The sequence below is a fragment of the Carcharodon carcharias genome, chromosome 3 (assembly GCF_017639515.1).
Source record: "Carcharodon carcharias isolate sCarCar2 chromosome 3, sCarCar2.pri, whole genome shotgun sequence".
NCBI lineage: Eukaryota > Metazoa > Chordata > Chondrichthyes > Lamniformes > Lamnidae > Carcharodon > Carcharodon carcharias.
The window spans coordinates 56,293,380-56,308,118 of record NC_054469.1 but is presented as its reverse complement, the minus strand read 5'-3'; the positions used below and the strand labels follow the sequence as shown (position 1 = coordinate 56,308,118).

At 46.0% G+C, this 14,739-nt stretch overlaps 1 protein-coding gene across 1 annotated transcript in view; it reads left to right on the top strand.

Moving 5' to 3' along the window:
* The first annotated feature begins 233 nt into the window (after positions 1-233).
* myo3a (myosin IIIA) overlaps positions 234-14,739 on the top strand; it is a 611,422-nt gene continuing 596,916 nt past the window's right edge. The window contains exon 1 of the mRNA XM_041183939.1: positions 234-407. Coding sequence (XP_041039873.1) covers positions 240-407 — 168 coding nt within the window. The 5' untranslated portion in view covers positions 234-239. The remainder of the gene's footprint in view (positions 408-14,739) is intronic.

Sequence of the window (14,739 nt, the reverse complement as noted above, 5' to 3'; positions counted from 1 at the left end):
AGACAATAGTTTGGAGAAAACCTGGCCTGTAACAAACACTTCTGTAAATATTTTACACAATATGACTGGAAGTGGATAGAATGCTCATTAAAGTCATGCTGCCTTTTGAATTTGTATCCAAGATTGTTGTGTTTGGGTAAAAGCAAGATTTTACTTGTTGGCTCTGAATGTTAGCAAGAGTGTAATGTATTTTATTTATTGTTTCTTTTCAATTGTTTATCAGGGGATCACTTTTAGGGATGTTCCCGTTAACTGGAAAAACTATCATCTTTGACAGTTTCCCTGATCCCTCAGATACGTGGGAGATTATTGAAACCATTGGTAAAGGGACCTATGGCAAAGTCTTCAAAGTATTAAACAAAAAAAATGACAGCAAGGCTGCAGTTAAGATTCTGGACCCAATCCATGTAAGTAAATGTGCTGATGTTTACAATGTGCTGTTTTCTTTATGTTTTACCCAAACCTTTCCCAATGTATTTGGGCAAAGCATTATCCATCTTACTTTGAGTTCATGTGTAATGACTGATCACACACATGTAAAGTAGCAATAACAAGAAAGGAAGAGCAGAGTGCTGGTGATAGCCTGATTGTCTCTTGGATTTACAGCCTGTGCTGTGTCTGGCTCTTAACAAAAGAACAAAACCTTCCGGTCAACCTGTTCACGGCTAGATATCACATTATTACAATTCATTCCACTTTTCTACAGTCTGCCTTGATTGATGCCATTTTAGCATTTATTTTCATTTATTTCAGATATTCTGAAACGTAATGATTTGACATTGATTTATAGAGAATACTGCCAGAAATGAGACAATAAAAGAAGGCTCAATGCAAAGACAATTCACTTTGGGATTGAAAAACACTTCTATTTTATTGAGAAGCCTATATGAAGGACCAATACACAGCACTGCCAGTGATGAAAACAAGTAAAGGTCATGAGATAACTGCTGTTAGCTTGTATTTAAAAGCATCACCAGGATGTTGCCTGGGATGAAATAATTAAGTTATGAAGAGAGGTTGGATAGACTTGGGTTGTTTTCGTTGTAGCAGAGAAGACTGAGGGGTGACCTGATCGAGGTGTACAAGATTATGAGGGGCATGGTCAGGGTGGATAGAGAGCAGCTGTTCCCCTTAGTTGAAGGGTCAGTCACGAGGGGACACATGTTCAAGGTGAGAGGCAGGAGATTTAGGGGGGATGTGAGGAAAAACTTTTTTACCCAGAGGGTGGTGACAGTTTGGAATGCACTGCCTGGGAGGGTGTTGGAGACAGGTTGCCTCATACCTTCAAAAAGGACCCGGATGAGCACTTGGCATGTCATAACATTCAAGGCTATGGGCCAAGTGCTGGTAAATGGGATTAGGTAGGTAGGTCAGATGTTTCTCACGTGTCAGCGCAGACTCGATGGGCCGAATGGCCTCTTTTGCACTGTGTGATTCTGTGATTCTGTGATCTAGATTGTAGGAAGAAGGGAATACTAAGGGAGGTGAATACGTAAATACTACAGTCCCATGGGAAAGAATGAATTGGAGTAGGACATGATGCAACAAGAATTGTTTTTATCACATGTAGGATGAAGGAAGGAGGGTGGTATATGGGACCAAGTACAAATTTGAGCATTGGGGTAGATGTTATAGAAACATAGGCCTGAATTTTTCAGTCAGCGGGAGGGCTCGGCGGGAGCGGGCGGGAGCGGACACAAAGCCAACCGCTGTCTGCGATCAGCTCCGCGCCGCCATTTTACATGGGAAAGCCAATTAAGGCCTGCCCAGCATAAGATGCGAGCCTTAGCACTCAGCGCTACCTGTGCGGGTTGGGGGAGGAGGGAGAGTCGGGGCCAGTGCTCTTTCGCACATGGAGCTGCCTCAGGGAGATTGAAGTGCTTTTGAAATAAATAACTAAATGGTTTGAAAATTTAATTAAACATGTCCCCTCATGTGACTGTGTCAGATGAAATAGGACAAGTTTTTACATTTCAGAAATAGTTTGGCCTTTTTGTCTGCTCGCCAACCTTAAGGTTGGATGGGCAGTGTAAACAACTACCTTAATTAATTCGTTAATGGCCTTAATAGGCCTATCAATTATCGGCAAGTGAGCACCCGACTCCGGCGCATGCCCGCCAAAGGAAACACCGCGATACAGCAAGACAAAGGACACACACCCTACGTCGTTACACGTCATTTTATGCACCGGCATGTTCGGCCCGCCCCCGCACACCGACTGAAAAATTAAGGCCCTGTGCCCAACCCAATTGGGTGTAAAATAGCGCTCGATGACGGCAGGCAAGCATCCTGATGTCATCATGCACTTGTGCAATATTTTAGTCGGCAGCACGTCCACCAACCTATTAAGGCCATTAATCCATTAACTAAAAGATATTTTTCACTGCCTGTCCAACCTTACAGTTGGTGGGCGGTCTTTAGATTTTCTAGGAAACCTCATCCACTGGTGGGATGAGGTTTCCACAATTAAATAAAAAGTAAACATTAATTTTTGGGCAGAATTTTTATCCTGATTATGTTACTTTGAGTGAGTCCAATGTTGGGATATTCTTTTCAGGTTTTAAAAATATTTCTTTATGAATTTAAAATTGTTCAGCTTCTTGAGGCAGCTCCCTGCCTTCAGGGGGCTTTCAGTAGGCACTCCCCCGCATATTTGCAGACTTTTGTGCTCACACCTCCACCCTGGCAGGGCTGAGCTTCTCAGCATGCCTTTCACGCTGGCTGGCCATTAATTGGCCAGCCAGCATTAAATCACGGTCGGGGGCCGATTGTGCGCAGCGGCCCGTTTCCCGGCTGCTCCCGGGCCCGACCACCGCGCCCGCTCGATGACCCGAAGATCCTGCCCATTGAAGCATAGAAAAATAGAAGTAGGAGGTGGTCATTTGGCCCTTCGAGCCTGCCCCACAATTCAATATGATCATGGCTGATCATCTATCTCAACACCATACTCCCACTCTCTCCTCACACTCCTTAGTGCCTTTGGAGTCTAGAAATCTATCTATTTCCTTCTTAAATATATTCAGTGACTTGGCCTCCACAGCCTTCTGTGGTAGAGAATTCCACAGGTTCACCAACCTCTGAGTGAAGAAATTTCTCCTCATCTCAGTCCTAAATGGCCTACCCCATATCCTGAGATAAAAACAAAAAAACTGCGGATGCTGGAAATCCAAAACAAAAACAGAATTACTTGGAAAAAGTCAGCAGGTCTGGCAGCATCGGCGGAGAAGAAAAGAGTTGACGTTTCGAGTCCTCATGACCCTTCGACAGAACTTGAGTGAATCTAAGAAAGGGGTGAAATATAAGCTGGTTTAAGGTGTGTGGCTGGGGGGGGGGCGGTGTTTGGGTGGGGGGAGAGAAGTGGAGGGGGTTGGTGTGGTTGTAGGGACAAACAAGCAGTGATAGAAGCAGATCATAAAAAGATGTCACAGACAACAGAACAAAAGAACACATAGGTGTTAAAGTTGGTGATATTATCTAAACAAATGTGCTAATTAAGAATGGATGGTAGGGCACTCAAGGTATAGCTCTAGTGGGGGTGGGGGCAGCATAAAAGATTTAAAAATATTTAAAAATAATGGAAATAGGTGGGAAAAGAAAAATCTATATAATTTATTGGAAAAAACAAAAGGAAGGGGGAAGAAACAGAAAGGGGGTGGGGATGGAGGAGGGAGCTCAAGACCTAAAGTTGTTGAATTCAATATTCAGTCCGGAAGGCTGTAAAGTGCCTAGTCAGAAGATGAGGTGTTGTTCCTCCAGTTTGCGTTGGGCTTCACTGGAACAATGCAGCAAGCCAAGGACAAACATGTGGGCAGGAGAGCAGGGTGGAGTGTTAAAATGGCAAGCGACAGGGAGGTTTGGGTCATTCTTGCGGACAGACCGCAGGTGTTCTGCAAAGCAGTCGCCCAGTTTACGTTTGGTCTCTCCAACGTAGAGGAGACCACATTGGGAGCAACGAATGCAGTAGACTAAGTTGGGGGAAATGCAAGTGAAATGCTGCTTCACTTGAAAGGAGTGTTTGGGCCCTTGGACGTTGAGGAGAGAGGAAGTGAAGGGGCAGGTGTTACATCTTTTGCGTGGGCATGGGGTGGTGCCATAGGAGGGGGTTGAGGAGCAGGGGGTGATGGAGGAGTGGACCAGGGTGTCCCGGAGGGAACGATTCCTATGGAATGCCGATAGGGGTGGTGAAGGGAAGATGTGTTTGGTGATGGCATCATGCTGGAGTTGGCGGAAATGGCGGAGGATGATCCTTTGAATGCGGAGGCTGGTGGGGTGATAAGTGAGGACAGGGGGGACCCTATCATGTTTCTGGGAGGGAGGAGAAGGCGTGAGGGCGGATGCGCGGGAGATGGGCTGGACACGGTTGAGGGCCCTGTCAACGACTGTGGGTAGAAAACCTCGGTTAAGGAAGAAGGAGGACATGTCAGAGGAACTGTTTTTGAAGGTAGCAACATCGGTACGGATGCGACGGAGGCGAAGGAACTGAAAGAATGGGATGGAGTCCTTCCTCCTACCTCTCCCTGGATCTTGACCCCACCACTGAACATCAAGCCATTGTTTCCAGGACTGTCACTGACCTCATCTCCTCTGGGGATCTTCCTCCCACAGCTTCCAACCTGATAGTCGCCCAACCTCGGACGGCCCGCTTCTACCTCCTACCCAAAATCCACAAACAGAACTGTCCTGGTAGACCGATCGTCTCAGCTTGCTCCTGCCCCACAGAACTCATTTCTCATTATCTTGACTCCCTTCTCTCTCCCCTTGTCCAGTCCCTTCCCACCTACATCCGTGATTCCTCTGACACCTTACGTCACATCAACAATTTCCAGTTCCCTGGCCTCAACCGCTTCCTCTTCACCATGGACGTCCAATCCCTCTACACCTCCATCCCCCACCAGGATGGTCTGAGGGCCCTTATCTTCTTCCTCGAACAGGGTCCGAACAATCCCCATCTACCACTAATGTCCTCCGTCTGGCTGAACTTGTTCTCACATTGAACAATTTCTCCTTCAACTCCTCTCACTTCCTCCAAATAAAAGGTGTGGCTATGGGTACCCGCATGGGCCCCAGCTATGCCTGTCTCTTTATGGGGTATGTGGAACATTCCTTGTTCCAGTCCTACTCCGGCCCCCTTCCACAACTCTTTCTCCAGTACATCGATGATTACTTCGGTGCTGCTTCATGCTCTCGTCGGGACTTGGAAAAATTTATTAATTTTGCTCCCAATCTCCACCCCTCCATCATTTTCACGTGGTCCATCTCTGACACTTCCCTTCCCTTCCTTGAACTCTCTGTCTCAATCTCTGGTGATAGACTGTCCACCCATATCCATTACAAACCTACCGACTCCCACAGCTACCTCGACTACAGCTCCTCACACCCCGCTTCCTGTAAGGACTCCATCCCGTTCTCTCAGTTCCTTCGCCTCCGTCGCATCTGTTCCGATGTTGCTACCTTCAAAAACAGTTCCTCTGACATGTCCTCCTTCTTCCTTAAGCGAGGTTTTCCACCCACGGTTGTTGACAGGGCCCTCAACCGTGTCCGGCCCATCTCCCGCACATCCACCCTCACGCCTTCTCCTCCCTCCCAGGCACATGATAGGGTCCCCCTTTTCCTCACTTATCACCCCACCAGCCTCCACTTCAAAGGATCATCCTCCGCCATTTCCGTCAACTCCAGCATGATGCCACCACCAAACACATCTTTCCTTCACCACCCCTATCGGCATTCCGTAGGGATCGTTCCCTCTGGGACACCCTGGTCCACTCCTCCATCACCCCCTGCTCCTCAACCCCCTCCTATGGCACCACCCCACGCCCACGCAAAAGATGTAACACCTGCCCTTTCACCTCCTCTCTCCTCACCGTCCAAGGGCCCAAACACTCCTTTCAAGTGAAGCAGCATTTCACTTGCATTTCCCCCAATTTAGTCTACTGCATTCGTTGCTCCCAATGTAGTCTCCTCTACATTGGAGAGACCAAACGTAAACTGGGCTACTGCTTTGCAGAACACCTGCGGTCTGTCCGCAAGAATGACCCAAACCTCCCTGTCGCTTGCCATTTTAACACTCCACCCTGCTCTCTTGCCCACATGTCTGTCCTTGGCTTGCTGCGTTGTTCCAGTGAAGCCCAACGCAAACTGGAGGAAAAACACCTCATCTTCCGACTAGGCACTTTACAGCCTTCCGGACTGAATATTGAATTCAACAACTTTAGGTCTTGAGGTCCCTCCTCCATTCCGACCCCCTTTCTGTTTCTTCCCCCTTCCTTTTGTTTTTTCCAATAATTTATATAGATTTTTCTTTTCCCACCTATTTCCATTATTTTTAAATATTTTTAAATCTTTTATGCTGCCCCCACCCCCACTAGAGCTATACCTTGAGTGCCCTACCATCCATTCTTAATTAGCACATTTGTTTAGATAATATCACCAACTTTAACACCTAAGTGTTCTTTTGTTCTGTTGTCTGTGACATCTTTTTATGATCTGCTTCTATCACTGCTTGTTTGTCCCTACAACCACACCAACCCCCTCCACTTCTCTCCCCCCACCCAAACCCCACCACCCTCCCCCCCACCACCCCCCCGCCCCGCCACACACCTTAAACCAGCTTATATTTCACCCCTTTCTTGGATTCACTCAAGTTCTGTCGAAGGGTCATGAGGACTCGAAACGTCAACTCTTTTCTTCTCCGCCGATGCTGCCAGACCTGCTCAGTTTTATCAGGTAATTCTGTTTTTGTTTCCCATATCCTGAGATTGTGACCTGTTGTTCTAGACCCCCTCCAGCCAGGGTAAACATCAACCCTGCACCCAGTCTGTCCAGCTCCGGCAGAATTTTATACATTTCAATGATATCCCCTCTCATTCTTCTGAACTCCAGTGAATACAGGCCTGGTTAGTCTAATCTCTCCTCATACGACAATCTTGCCATCCCAGGAATCAGTTTGGTGAACCTTCGCTGCACTCCCTCTATGGCAAGTATACCCTTTCTTAGGAAAGGAGACCAGAACTACACACAATACTTCAGGTATAGTCTCACCAAGGCCCATCCAGCTGCAGTAGGACATCCTTGCTCCAGTACTCAAGTCCTCTCGCAATGAAGGCCGGCATACCATTTGCCTTCTTAACTGCTTGCTGCACCTGCATGCTTGCTTTCAGTGATTGGCGACAAGGACACCCAGGTCAACATTTCCCACTCTATCACCATTTAAATGATACTCTGCTATTCTTTTTTTTTCCTACAGAAGTGGATAACTTCACACTTATCCATGTTATACTGCATCTGCCATGTATTTCCTTACTCACTCAACCTGTCTAAATCGCCTTGAAGCCTCAACATTCTCCTCATTGCCCACATTCCCACTAAGTTTCATGTCATCAGCAAACGTGGAAATAATACATTTGGTTCCCTCATCCAAATCATTGATATATATTGTGAATAGCTGGGGCCCAAGCACTGATCCCTGTGGTACCCCACTAGTCACTGCCTGCCACTCAGAAAAGGACCCATTTATTCCTACTCTGTTTCCTGTCTGGTAACCAATTCTCAATCCATGGCAATATATTACCCCCAATTCGGTGCACTTTAATTTTGCATACTAACCTCTTATGTGGGATTTTATCAAAAGCTTTCTGAAAATCCAAATACACTATATCCACAGGTTCTCCCTTATCTATTCTGCTAATTAGATCCTCATAAAACACCAGTAGGTTTGTCAAGCATGATTTACCTGTCCTAAATCCATGTCAACTTTGTCTAACTTGGCTGATCTTTTCTAAGTGTTCTGTTATCACATGCTTTATAGAATTTTCCCTACTACTAATGTTAGGCTAACTGGTCTATAATTCTCTGTTTTCTCCCTCCCTCCCTTTTTAAATAGTGGAATTATATTTACCACTCTCCAATCTGCCAGGACTGTTCCAGAACCTACAGAATTTTGGAAGGTGACAACCAACGCATCCACTATTTTCATTGCCACCTCCTTTAGTACCCTACAATGTAGATTATCAAGCCCTGGGGATTTATCAGCATTAATTTCTCCAGCACTTTTAGTAATGATGATTTCCTCCAATTCGTCCTTCTCACTCGACCTTCAATTCCCTAGTGTTTCTGGGAATTATTTGTGCCTTCCTTCATGAAGATAGAAATAAAGTAGTTGTTTAATTGCGGTGCCATATCCTTGTTCTCTGATTTAAATTCTCCTGTTTTGGACTGCAAAGAACCTACATTTGTCTTCATTAACCTTTTTCTTCTTACATACTTATCGGAGCTTTTTGAGTCCTCTTTTATGTTCCTTGCAAGTTTACTCTCGTACTCTCTTTTCCCCCTCTTAATCAATCTCTTGGTCTTCCTTTGCTGAATTCTAAGCTGCTCCCAATCCTCAGGCTTGCAGGCTTTTCTAGCAACTTTATATGACTCCTAATCTAAAACTATCCTTAATTTCTTTTGTTAGCCATGGTTGAACCACTTTTCCTGTTGTGATTTTGCGCCAGAAAGAAACGTATAACTGTTGCAATGCATATACTCGTTCCTTAAATTTTAGCCATTGCCTATCCACCATCATGCCTTTAATGAAGTTCCCCAATCTATATTAGCCAACTCACGTCTCATACCTTCATAGTTTCCTTTGTTTAGATTTGGAATCCTAGTTTCGGATTGGATTACTTCACTTTCCATCCTAATAAAGAATTCTATCATGTTATTGTCACTGTTCCTTAAAGGACCCTGCACAACAAGATTATTAATTAACTCCTTCCCATTGCACAAAACTAAATCTAGAATAGCCTGTCCCCTAGTTGGTTCCTGGACGTACTGGTCTAAAAAACCATCTCGTACACACGCCAGGAATTCATCCGCTTTAGTATTATTCCTAATTTGGTTTGCCCAGTCTATATGTAGTTTAAAGTCACCCATGATTACTGTAGCACCCTTGTTACTTGCATCTCTAATTCCATTTAACACTGTGCCGTACCTTACCACTACTGTTTGGAGGACTATAGTCAACTCCCACTAATGTTTTCGGCCCCTTGTTGCTTCTTAGCTCCACCCAGACTGATTCTACATCTAGGTTTTCTGAGCCAATATCCTCTCTCACTATTGCACTGATCTCATCCTTAATTAACAAGGCCATGCCACCTCCATTTCCTTTTTATCTGTCCTTCCTAAATATCGAATACCCTTGGATATTTAGTTCCAATGATGAAATGATTGTCTTTCATTTCTGTCTTTGTTTCCCTCCCTTATGTAGTGAATGGTGCACTTCAGTATATTTTGCAACATTCATGTGTTAGCAAACCCAAAAAACTTACCTTAGGTTTAGATCGACAGACAGAGGCTAGAAGCTCCAGTTTCTAGCGGCCTTGGGCCTTCTGCAAATGCACCAGCTGGGAGGTCGCCACACATGCACAGTTGGTGTCGTTTACCATCTTTAGCTTGGGAACTCAGGTCTTCCTCACTGGTGCCAGCCGGGAAATGGCCACAATGTGCAGTTGGTGTCTTTTACCATCTTTAGCTTGGGAACTCGGATCTTCTGTGCAAGCGCCGGCCGGGAAGTGACCATACATGTGCAGTTTGTCCACTTTCAGTCTTTAAGCTAAGAACCGGCCCTGCGCACATGCAGAGAAGGTAAAGAAGTGTAATACTGTGAAACTACGGTGATCTGAACCGAAGTACCATTCGACAGAAGGTGTCCCAGGTGCAGGATCTAGGAAGGGGGACAGGGACAAGGTTCCAAACCAAGAATAAGGTCCCAAACTACGGGGTGGGACAGAAGGAGGTCCCAGAAGAAAGCCCCAGGCAGGGACAAAGACAGGTTTCAGAGAGGGGTCCCCCTGAGTCAAGATAAATGACAGAGGCAGAGAAAAAAAGCTCCAAATTAAAGAAAGAGCTATGGGGAGCAGACTTGTAGCAAAGTAGGCTCAAGAGAAACCCAGAAGAACTGAGGGCAGCTGAAGGCTGGTGACTTGGTGCCACGGGCCGGGCATGAACGGATAATATGGCGGGAAGGCCAAAAATCATTTTCACGTCGTTGTGAAACCAGCCTGCAATCATCTGCTTTGTCCATCAATGCCGGGCTATGTTTCCCACTGGCGCAAGTCAGGAACTTCATTGTAATATATTTGCATGTCATTATAAGCCCAGCTCGCTGGAATCATGCACCAAGTCAAATTTACTGCTCACATCAGCTAGAAATATGCTATGCAAAGCACATCTTGACAAGTGTGAAGTGCAGAATTTAGGACTTACCATCAGGGCCTTGCTCACATCTCGGACATCCAAGGAGCAGGAGATGTTGGAGCCTGCCAGCAACAGAATTCTGGAGGAATGCACATTGCATGCTGGGTGGATTCTCATGGACATGGTTCCGCCATGAAGCAGCACATGGAAAGTGGAAGGTCACTGTTGAGGGTCTGTTTCAGGACTTGAGTGTCTTGACCATGGTCTGCTATGGATTATCATTGAGTAGGTAGAGAGGATGGTGTACGTTTGACTGAGAGAGGAAGGTCTTCTGGGGGTGGGTGGGGCAGGAAGGTCTAGGTTTGACAGGTAAAGGAAGGTGTGCTGGGGATGTGAGGTTGGAAGTGGGGGAACAAAGCTGTCGATGGGATGCGGCTGGGAATGGAGGTGTCATGGGGGGTGAGGTTGGGAGGTAGGGAATGAAGTTGTCAGGGAGGTGAGGTTGTCGGTGGGGGGGGGTCAAGGGAGTATGGGGGAGGAGGATGTAACGGGAGAATACAGCAACTAGAGAGGTAAGTGTAAGGGGGAGGAATGTGTAAGGGAAGGAGTTCAAAGGTGAGGAAGGATTTCGGGTGGAGGAAGGAGTTCAGGGGGTTGAGGGGGTGGGGAAGGTGTCTGGGGGAGGAAGGAGTCAGGAGTCCGGAAGGGGGAAAGAGTCCGGGGGAGGAAGGAGTCCGGGGGAGGAAAGAGTAATGAGGAGGGGATGTCCTGATGAATGTGCAAAGGAGGGTTTATGAAGATGATGATTTCCTCTTGGAAAGCGAAATGATGGTGGGCATGGTAGGAGGGAATGGTGAGAATGAGAGAGGGCAGAGTGAGCTGGTAGGGTGGGAGGGTGATGGTGCAACTGTATCAATAGAAGCGATGGCGAGGGTAGTTGGAGTATGAGGTTGAGGTTGAAGGGATCACAGGCAAAGGGGACTTGGAGGGAGAGAACAGCGTCTGAGATTCCTGATTGGATGACCCAGGGATGTCCAGCTACCGCTTTTCCTCCCTTCGGGTACCCAAGAGCCCCGGCCTGACCCATTGAAGGGAAAAAGCCCCTGGAGGGATGCCGAGGTGCCCTGTTTCCCTTTTGCGTTGCCACAACAGGAAGTCACCCATGATTACTGTGATGGTGTGCAGGTCTACACGCATTTCTGCATTCTCCTGGACCAGGGATTCCATGGCCTCTGCTATCCTTCCCATGGAGACCTCCAAACACGCACATGTGGACACCGCTTCATCAGAGAGCAGGTGGATGCACTCCTCTGAGCCGTGTGCCACTCTGTTGAGCGCTTCCAACAGCTCTGCATAATATTCCCCCGCCTTCAGCTGACTCTGCACAATGGGTTGGAAGGCCGAATCCAGAGGCGACCTTGCAGTGACAAACAGATTGTGAACCCAAGCCTGCTGTACATTGAGGTCCTACCAAGGTGTGTGTCGTCCCTGCACTGGTGGAGGGTGTGGGTAAGCTCTGTGACCGACGTTCCAGGCTGCTTATTCCCAGCTCTTCAATGGAGGATGTGTCCTCTTGACTGGAAGTGAGGACCTAGATGGATCTGAGGGACTGGCTGATTGAGGGTGTCGGTGGCTTGGCAGAGCTCCCTCGTTGAGAGAGTGATGATGTGGTGCAGGATCTTCATGTGGGTGTTTGCCACCGAACTCACCGTCGCCACAGGCACAGTCCACGTCCTCACCAGTCAGTACGATGGCAGGCTCCTCAAAGTCAGCAAGTGGCCTTATTTGGGCCACTCCACCGCCCGGCCTGGGATCTCTCACTGCTGTTGTGAGCCAGCTTCCCCTGTGTGATGAGCGGAACCATGGACGTTATGAGAACATAAGAAATAGGAGCGGGAGTAGGCCAACGGCCCTTCAAACCTGCCTCACCATTCAATAAGATCATGGCTCATTTTCCCCAGGCCTCAACCCCTCTTTAACATGCCAGCTCCTCATAGCCTTCAACTCCCCAGTATTTCAAAAATCTATCTGCCACCTCTTTAAATACTTTCAGTGATCTAGCCTCCACAATTCTCTGGGGTAGAGAATTCCAGACATTCACTATCCTCTGAGAGAAGAAATTCCTTTGCATCTCAGTTTTAAATGAGGGTAGCCTTATTCTGTAACAATGTCCTCTAGTTTGAGATTCCCCCACTAGTGGAAACATCTTAACATCTACCCTTTCAAGCCCCTTCAGAATCTTGTACATTTCAATAAGATCACCCCTCATTCTTCTAAACTTTAATGAATAAAGGTCTAACTGTTTAGCCAGTCTTGATAAGTCAACCCCTTCATCCCAGGAATCAGCTTAGTGAATCTCTTTTGAACTGCCTCCAATGCCAATATATCCTTTCTTACATACGGGGACCAAGACAGTACTCCAGGTACGGCCTCACCAACACCCTGTCCAGTTGTAACAAGACTCCCCTATTTTTAAACTCCAACCCCCTAGCAATTCAGGCCAAAATTCCATTTGCCTTCTTAATTACTTGCTGCACCTGCATACCAGGTGAGGATGCAAGCTTGAGAGGATATAAGCCTGATGGAGATGTGAGGGTGTTTGAGAGGCAGTGATGTTGTCGCTTGATGTGTGAGATCCCTGTGGATATGTGATGGGTTTGTGAACGTGAGTTGAGAGTGTTGAGAAGAGTGACTTACCCTGGCGGAACTCTCATTCTCTCATTCTCTTTTCGCACTGCATGGATGTCCTCTTTTGCAGGGCATTGGCGCTGACTATTGCCGCCACCACCTCCCATGCTGGATTTGTCACCTTGCTTGCTGGCCTTTGCCCAGAGCAGGGTAGAGGACTTAACGGCGGGCCTCCACGTCATCCAAAAGCATTCCAGGGATGTGTCACTGAATCAGGAAGCTGCAGTCTACCTGCCTTTTCAGGGTCATATCTTCTGTGCAGCAGTCCTGGGCTTGAAGCACTGAGAGGCAGTTGCACTTTGAATATGGAACCAGGCATGAAGAAGTAGTGAGGTGACAGTGTAGTGGGTGAATTGGAGGCCGCCCACCAGTGAAACGGCATGTTTCCTAGGAATGCATGGTTAATAAGACGGGATTGGGACAATACGGCATGAAAAGCTGCCATTGCGGCCAGTGGATAAAACATTCTTTTTCCCATTTGCTATCACACTTTGTACAAATCTGGAATGATTCTGCCCAGAGTTTCAGTGAGACCAGTTCGCTCACGGCGTGACAAGCGCCTGGGTAGGTTGTTGAGAAATCCATAGAATCTTCTTTGGTTGCATTTGTCATTTACTTTGCAGTGTGGTATGTCTGACCACAGTTCTCCTGTTAATTCACATGTACCAGATACTTTCCATGAATATTAAAGTAGAAGATAGTTACTGTAAATTGTTAATCTCTCTGAATTTGTATGTGTCCGTAAAGATATAGCTGGAGTGAAGGAAGAGTGAATATTTGAATCATATTCTTATGTTTATATTGAGATCTTTCCTACTTTTTTCTCTGGTGTAGTCTCATTCATTTTTCTTGTTTAGTAAATGTTTTATTCTTTGTGTTAAAAGTTCATCAGCAGACTCCAGTGAACTTGTTCAGTAACTTACATCCACAGTTTCTAAAAAAAAAGTTAGGATTTATCAAGTCAGGTTTCACTCTGGGATCTGACTTGTCCAGTAATAAATAAGATGGGATCATGACATAGTGGGACCTTGCCCAGGATCAAAAACGCTTGCATTTAAATGTGATCTGTGAACCCTTAAAGAAACGAGTACTTGGAGGTATTGGGCGTAGGGACAGAGTTTGCTGTGAAGTATATTACACTGGTTGGACCTCAAAAATGGCTTGACCGTTGCTAAGACTGTTCTGAGAGTACAAAATGTAACGGTGGATTATTTGAAATCCTTGAATAAGGCTACACTTAGAGAGTTAGGTGATAAATTGAAGATAGAAATAAAAGCAGGATTTTGTAAGGATATGATTAAAATAAATACTTAGCATTTATAATTAAAAAGAGAGAAACGTGAAATTGGTGTATCACAGCTAGAGTTAGCCAAAATTCAGTTGCAAATGAAGCAGCTTGAGATAGAAAAGAAGATGGAAAAACATTGAATTAACAGAAGAAAAAGAAATGGGAATGAGAAAGCTTGATTTTGAACTCCAGAGAGCGAAGTTAGCGAAAGATGAAAGAGATAAGGAAAGAGGTAGAGAGCTTCAAAGAAAGAACTCAGACAGCATCAACTGGCTAAAGAAAAGTTTAGTTCAAGAATAGAAGGAAAGATAGTGATTCGGAGGATGAGTTTGATTCCACTGAGGATTTTGATTTGTCTAAAAATATTTATTTAGTTTACAGAGGAAGGAGTTGAAAGATATCTCATCTCATTTGAAAAGATAGCTGTGAAGTTTAAGTGGCCCAAAAGATGCGTGGATCTTAATGTTACAAAGTGTCCTGACAGGTACAGCTATGAATGTGTACATTAGTCTGTCAGAAGAGCAGCCTGCAGACTATGAAGCAGTTAAAATGCTTATGAGCTTGTCCCTGAGGCATATCAAATAAAG